The sequence below is a fragment of the Platalea leucorodia genome (genome assembly GCF_965183815.1).
Source record: "Platalea leucorodia genome assembly, chromosome: 6".
Classification (NCBI taxonomy): Eukaryota; Metazoa; Chordata; class Aves; order Pelecaniformes; family Threskiornithidae; genus Platalea; species Platalea leucorodia.
Genome location: NC_138828.1, coordinates 66,033,925 through 66,042,023, shown reverse-complemented (window position 1 = coordinate 66,042,023; position 8,099 = coordinate 66,033,925). Strand labels below are relative to the sequence as shown.

General features: G+C 39.6%; 1 protein-coding gene across 1 annotated transcript; it reads right to left on the bottom strand.

Annotated features, from left to right (window-relative positions):
• Nucleotides 1–1,402: 1,402 nt before the first annotated feature.
• CCKAR (cholecystokinin A receptor) lies at nt 1,403–7,674 on the bottom strand (the record flags this gene model as incomplete). Its single annotated transcript, XM_082315294.1, has 5 exons — nt 1,403–1,929; nt 2,553–2,680; nt 4,277–4,538; nt 6,539–6,790; nt 7,554–7,674. 5 exons carry the CDS (start codon nt 7,672–7,674, stop codon nt 1,403–1,405), a joined length of 1,290 nt encoding a protein of 429 aa, XP_082171420.1.
• Nucleotides 7,675–8,099: the final 425 nt, after the last annotated feature.

The window sequence follows — 8,099 nt, the reverse complement described above, 5'->3', positions numbered from 1 at the left end:
GTTATATTTAATATCCACATCTACATTTCACGCTGTGCTTAAATTTAATCTCTGTCTACTAACAAGTTTTTTAAATGCTATTGACTCAGCTAGAAGATAGGAGCATCTCCAACAGGATATTTTCACAAAACAAAAGAAATGATATAACTTCTCCTGCCAAGCTCCAGAGAGCAGAGGGCAGGGCCTGACACCCACACTCACCTGTGTACTGCACGGGAAAGCGACTGCATTCCTCACTCAATAAAACACCAATAATTACATCATTCAAAGCTTTCTTTCTATGTTAAGTTTGTTTACAAATATGCGTAGTTGGAGAAAATAGTTGTTCCAAAGTTTAGAAAAACTGTGTTTTCTGACAAAAAGTCTTTCATCCTTTGCTCATTGTGCCTGCTGTTTCTGCCTTTCTACATCCAATGGCTTCTGTTTCCCTGTGGGCAGTACCACACCAGGAGTGACTGTGAACATATTTGTGAAATGTGTGACTACCGTGGGCATCGTCCTACGTCTTCAGTCCTGTGTCTTTTGTAAAATCACCTCTTTGCCTTTATCCCAAGCGTTTATCCCTGTGCTTCCCAGTGTGACACCTTCCACGTGAGCCTTTGGGGCTCATCTAGGACCCTGCCACTTGCACCTGTGGGTGCTTGCAGCGGCACAGAAGAAAGCCACTTCTTTGTGCTTGTTCTATGGGGTTTATTTAAACCAAAAATACATTAAATTACGTTCATTTAGGTTATTGCCTAAGTGAAGAACACATTCCATCCACAAAGTCACCAATATTTATTTTAATTTTATTAAAAGAAAAAGGACAAAATTATTTTACTTAAAGGCATTATTTTCACATGGATAAGCCCATTCTCCCCACCCCAAAATTCTTCTTTTAATTGACTGTGACATCAAAATGATCTCAACATGTATTAGCTCAGCTAAAATAATGTGAAAAAATACTACAAATGTAACTGAAAAATTTTGATTATGAGGAATAGATATTGAAGTGAAGACTGCAATGCATGTATTCATGTTTGAGGAGAATCTATTAGCGTCTTGGAAATTTTAAGAGATACTCAAAACTGCAGCCGAAAACTGAGCAAAACTGTTGATGTAAAGGACACCAATTTTTACAGGAGAATTTATGACAAATAGAGCGTCTTCTAAGGCTTTTTATAAAGTCCTTTATCTTCAAAGACCCCTCTTCCTCCTTTGTACTTTTGAAGGGAAAGTGATATAAAGCTCAGACAGTGATAGCATCCATTTCCCATGAAATTCTCACTGCGTTTACTGTCAACTGAAGTGTTTCATTACCTCAGAACTAAATCATGTTCAGCTGATGCCACAGTCACTTTCCAAGACCAGATGATAGTTACTTGAATTTCTGTAGGCCACTCGTTGCCTCTTCTGAGGCAGCTCAGGGGGGTGCAGATGCATTCATGTGCATGTAAGAACATTTGGAGAGCAAAGCCCCTGTTGTCTTCCCGTCCTCTTCATCACCAACCTCTCCCCGTATCGCAGGGGGCTTTTGCTTTGCACAGCAGGTGAAAGTGGCTAGAAAACCCATGCGGAAACGCTTGTTCATAAAGCAGTATATGATAGGGTTCACGCAGGCAGAAGTGTAGGACAACAAGTGGATAAAGGAGATAGGAGCTCCTGAGAGACGCTGGTCTGCCGAAGTGGTGTCAAACGCGCGCCAGGCATTGACGCTGAAGATGGGAGTCCAGCAAAGGAAAAACAAAATCACTATCACCATCAACATGCGGATGACGAGTTTCTTGGCCATTAGGTTGGCAGAAGAGCTGCTGCTTCTCACCCTGTCTATCTTGCTATGGCTAGTAGCAGAGAGCTGTTGCAATGGCATTTTCCTTTTTCTTTTGGTTTTGTTGAGGTAGCATCCATCTCCATCCTCGTATTTGGCACTGCAGGTACTTGTTTTTCTTTCTGTACATATAAATTAGTGCTTAAATAGTTGGCAAAATATCTCTGAACAGTGATTCAAATTAAAAAACAAGGAATGGAGTCTAAGTCTAAATAAATAACACGTCATGGCTGAACAACTGCTACAAAAAAAGCACTGGCCTACTGAGTCAGTCGTGTATGAGCTGCTCTGCGTCCGCTGTCTCCCAATATTCTCACATCTTAACTCTATACAAATTGATGCAAAAAGATGTAAGAACACTCTTTGCTCAAGTATTCACTGAAGATAGTTTCAAAATTATATGCTTCTATCTTGATTTGACAATCATCTTTGTTGTGGTCTTTATTGAGAGAAACAGTCCTTATCCATGGCCAGAAAAAAAATCTTGGTATTTCTATAATAAGCAAATTAGAAATTTAATGTATCCTGCCTAGAGTCTTTGCAAACAAGCCATAGGCGAGGAATTATTTTCTAGTGAATAATGGAATAACTTCAATCAACAAATGCATCTGGCACGTCCATGACCATAATTGACCATAATGATCATTTTTGCAAATAGAAAATTTTGCTTTTAGTAGCCTCAAGATGACTGCTCGTATCTTCAACTCTAACTTAAAAAAAACCCCAAACCTAAATATATTGTTACCTCGTGGAGATTTTCTCTGGCTGGCATCAAATTTTATTCCTCTGTAGAGTTCCAAAGAAATTAGGCCATACGCAACCATCATTATAATCCCAGGTATAAGAAAGAGTATGAGTAGCAGGAAAGTGTACCTAAATAATCAAAAGACAAAGTGAGACCTGGGAACAGCACAAAACCAGAAAAACTCCTTTTTCTCCAGGTGAGAATTGGGGGGGGCAGGATTTCAAGATTCTTCTGAAATTTTTTCATGCTAATACGAAGCATCATTTTGACAGCTCTGGAAATTAGAAGCTTCCCACCTCTTCTCCTCCTTCTTCCCCCAGAAAAGTACAGCAGGAACAAGGCTATCGTGGCTGCCAAACATCCGTCGCCCACCCTCCGCAGCCCCAGAGGAGATGGGCACTCCCATAGCGGTTAGAGGGGGCAGAAGGTCTCTCTGCCCATGAGTGGGGCTCCCTGCTGTAACCAGATGAGTGTTGGATGCCCTGTAGCTTTGAATGATGTAAAAATTGCCTTGTAGAAGCCAAATGAGCAACTACTGATTCTCAAAGGAGCCCCTGGTACTGGCAGTCACTACTTCAGTGACATCTGACTTGCTAAGGGTCATGGCACACGTGGGCAGGGACAGAGCAGCCATGACCTGGGCTTTTATCCCTGGGGCCATGCAGAGCCCCTGGGGAGGGATCCCAGGGCCAGCAACCCCTTTGCTAGAGGAGGCGGCTTTTACTTGGTTGCACATCTGTTACTCTCCTAGGCAGCTTCTCTAATGCCGTTACAAGTTGGGGAAATAATTCTGTTTAAAGACATTCATAAGCCTATGTCTCTTTTGGTCCCTGGGACTTTGGTGCAAACTCACTAACGCACCTGGAAATCTGCAACGACACCAGGGACAAGAGAATTTCACCGTGCACCCTCCTGCCTCATCTGTACTCATACTGCCAATTACCCGAGACTACCGAAAGCATTAATACAAATTTACTATGTTTGTGGATACACCATACTGAAGTGGTGCATACTTTAATCTTGTTCCCAGTTCCAACTGACCTTCAGTATCCAAAAAAATTATCTCAGTGCCAGTTAAAGTGTTTAGTCATTGTGCAAGGACACAATGTCTAAGTAATATTGCTGCTTGATAGTGCTACTATTTACTTACTCTGCCTGGACGTGTAGGACTTGGAGCACTGTCTCTCCCCTTATCTCTCTGCCCCTGTTCTCTATAAGTGACCAACAGGGTGCAGTTCTCAAGAAGGGCATTTGCAGCCTCTCCAAGTTCTCATATTCTACTTCTCTGCTTCAAAGGACCTTCAAACAAGTTAACAGGCAAGGCAGCACACAGAGGGACACTCGCAGGTGTCTGCGTTTCTCAAAGATTAATCAAGGATTTCTCTGAAAACATTTAAGTTTATGTATACATTAGTGAAAGCAGTATTGCTACTTGAAGAGTGACAGATGCTTTCTTTACAGTGACAGTAGGGGCTTAGCCTAGTCTCACAGTGCGAGAATCATTGCCATGTTGGGTATCATTCCTATGACAAGCAAAAAGTCATACAAGCATCAAAATGTAAGCAGCTTAAAATTATGATTTTTTTTAACTTCTTAAATAAGCATGATAGAAGTGTAAATGTTTGCTGAAGGTTAATACTTGATTTTCAAAGGCTTAATACTACCATGAAATCCTGTTTTCCACCAGATAATTATGCATTTGCTAACAGTCAGTTATGTCTTACCAAGACTGCTGAATGACATCACTTGGCCAAAGGAGCCGACACATATTTGCTGTGGTGTTGTTATACTTGGTAAAAGGTACCAGTTTGCTGTAAATTGGGTATGGTGACATGATAGTAAAGGAAACACACCAGGTAGCAGCAATCACTTTCAAGGCATGCGACTTTGTCTGCCAGACCCTGGACTGCAAAGGTTTGCAAATGGCACTGTATCTCTCCAAAGATATGGCAACCAGGTTGAATGTAGATACACTTACAGAGACACCTACATATATAAAATAAAGAAAAAGGTTATTCTCTTGTTTTAAAGGTTCATGTTATTTTCAAATAATCTTGCTAACTTTCTGTATGCATATAGAAAATTAAAAATATAGCAAACTATTTATAAGCTAAAATACTTATAAATATCATACTGATGAAGTCAGTGAAGAATGTGTCGGCAATGGGTCTGGGTCTCCAGACTGATGTTCCTGCTCTGTGCTTCTCTAACCCCAGAAGTCCGAAAGAAAAGATTCATTCTGTCAAACTATGAAATTCTGATAACAGGAAAAGAAGACACTTTTCCTCCTAATTCTTCTCTTTGCTGCTGTGGTTTATCCACCCCACTAATTGCACTGAAATTCAAACAAGCATTTGAAATCAGTGGGATTATGCTGTTCATTACTCTTTTAACACTGAAGTTCTTAGTCTCTCTTCTATAGTTTTAATCTTTTTAAGTGTCCTGCTTGACTGGTGATCTGACTTTCTCATTCAAGAGAATTAAATATCTTATCACTTTTTTAATTAGATGCTAATGGAGTTACAAAGCAGGAGAAACGAAGTCATGAAGCAGAATCTTTGTCCTTCAAGTGCCCTCAATTTCTCCTGTTCATATATTATAACATACAAGGCAGTGGTCTGTATTTCTGTCACTGAGGTGCCCCAGTTTATCACTGCAAGATTATAAATATTTCTTCTTAATTTTGTCACAAATCTTTCTTTCAGTAAATAAGCATTCATTTAATAGTCTTTGAGAATGTTTTAATGTGGGTCAAAATATAAAATGCCAATATCTTTACAGTCTGCTTTACACAAATTATCTGTAATTTAAAATAAGTCTTCCTACATCTTAAAATGAAAAATTGAGCGTAGGTGATGCAATGGATGTCAGTGTCCATTTGTCAGTTGAAGCCTCTGTTAACCTGAACGGCTAATGGGAAATATCCACATTCTGACTCTTAAAATAAAACACCTTCATAATGAAAAAGTTCATGTTGGAAAACATTTCACTGGATTTTTTTTATAAAGCAATTTACACAGTGTGAAATAAGAGAAAGATGACAACGCTTCAGTAATGTTTTATGGTATTTATGGCAGCAATTCATTATAATTGTTTAAACATGGCCTTTAGTTTTATTGGTTTTATCTACAAAAAGATGTTGATTTCCCATTCGCACACTTTAGGTGTGTACTTTCACATTACATCAAAGTTCTCAAGGGCACGGGTTGAAAGGGGACCTAAGGCTTCTGTCATTAACCAAGGGCCTCCCAAGGTAGTAAAAACTTTACATAATGTTCTCCTTTTTTTTTTTTTTAATAAAAAACAAGCAAATGCACAGGAAGTATTGGAAATGAGACAAAATCACTTACACAGACATACATAATCCAGGAACTTTGAAACTCCTGGCTCCATGACCAAAGGAGGTACGGCAAGGCATATAAAAGTGATGCTTCTTAAAGTCAGCCTCTAAAACCTGTATCTGTATTTTGTGGTCTCCTGGTGAGCTCTGATCACACCTGGTCTGTTCTCAAAAAGTGCCTGCTTTAACTTCCAATTCCGCAAATGACACCTACTTTGGCCTGTTTTTTTCATGTATCACTGCTACCAAAAATCTGTGGGCAAAATCTGCCCTTAGTGAGGACTGTACAACCCTGTCGTTTCTGATGGATGATCTGAACACTGCTAATAACTCTGTCAGTGATGGGTAAGCAAGCACATCTGCCGGGTTCCTCATTAAAGCTTGATCATGCAACATACTTCTCACTTAACGTGATCCAGCAAAACATTCCCTATGTCATTAAAATTAAATGGGTGCCTCTGTGTTTTGCTGGATCAGACTGAGGAAAGCAGAACCATGAAGATTTGCACTACAAAGTTGTTTCTTCGTGATTTTGGTAACTGTTCAATGGCAGACGGAAACAATCAGCTTTTTACTGGTCTTTAATGACCTTCTCACCTACCTCATTAGTCAGTCCTCAAAATAAGTATAAACTTCCATGACTTACCCATGAAATAAGTGGCAGTTTTGCAAACAGCGCTACCAAAAATAAAATCTTTCAGCAGGTTGGGAATGAGAGTGAATGGCATGCAGAAAAGGCAGAGCATCAGGTCGCTGACGGCCAGTGACAGCAGAAACGTGTTGGTGACTGTTCTCATCCGCTTGTTTCTTATCAGCACTGTAATTACCAGAATGTTCCCCAAAATGCTGAGCACAAATATCAAACAATACAGCAGAATCCGAATTATCTGATGCAAATCTGAAAATTGTCATAAGGAAAAATCAGTTATGCAGTAGACAGCTCATAGGCTAGTATTACATGTTTCATCCTTTAATAAAAAGGTAAAAGCTTTTCTGTATTCGGTTTTACTAAGGTTTATGTCTTTACACCGATGCAAAATCAGTGGAAGTTCTGAAATCCTTAAACTTATTCTGATCTACCTGAATTGCATACCATTAAAATACAATGCATGCAATACAATGTCCATTTGGAGAGCCAAATACGACTTCTTAAAAGCACGTTCTGCTCACACTGGTTAGTGTGCACCACTCACTCACCATGGGAGTTCCTCTTTTATCCAGAAGTAAGAAATGATACAGCAATCAAAAATATTTTAGTATGTGGATGATTTTTTTCAGCCTCAGAGCGCTAGAAGTTCATATTTAATCACTTTCATACACGGTATCAAATCAGGTAACTCTATTGCTATTGAATTGCTCAAAGAGTAAAAATCATGTTTCTCCAAGTCCTTAGCAGAGCTGTTTACATTTTGTGCCCAACAGTGCTACTGTTTTAGTTTTCTATTATATCCAAATTTTGTTCTAGTTGAAATTTTAACTTGGAAAACCAGCACATACTAAATTCTTTCCTGCCTGTTTCTCATCCTAACTTATCAGCAAGCAGTTGATTGATTGTGCGCTCCCTCACAGAAAAAGCCTTGTGTAGCTGTTTCTTTCCATAGTATCTCTACTTCCAGCTAGAACTCAAACTGCCTGAAAAAACCCTATTTTTCTACACATACCTATAGAAGGATAAGGTGGATCATCCACACAGAAAAAAGTGTCATTTTCCAAGACAATGTTGCACAGGAAAGCTGTAATATTGGTATCGTTCCCGAGGAAGCTAGCATCAACTGTTTCCATTCTTCAGTATCCACAGGTTAGCTTTGACGAAGAAGAGGGTGCGTTCGTAACTATCTGCCCATTCCTTCAGTAAACAAATACATTTCTGAATGAAATCTTCAGGAGAAATACGAGAGAGGCAGTTGTGCAAGGAAGCTCTACTAACTCTCTGTCAGGAACAACCGGCACACAGAGTCCTGTTCAAGCTGTACAAGATTTATTCCAGTGGCACACAAGGCAGTTCAGAAAAGCAAAGCATGCATGCACATATACGCTCACACGTATGCACACACATCCATGCACACACACATCCCCTCCGGTACTTTTTTAGATCCACCCTCTTCTCTTACTGGCCTACTGTTGGGATTATAAACAGGCTAGAGAAAGATTACAGCATTAACCCCTTGCAAGATTGCTTCTACTCACATCTCTGCAATATTTCTCAG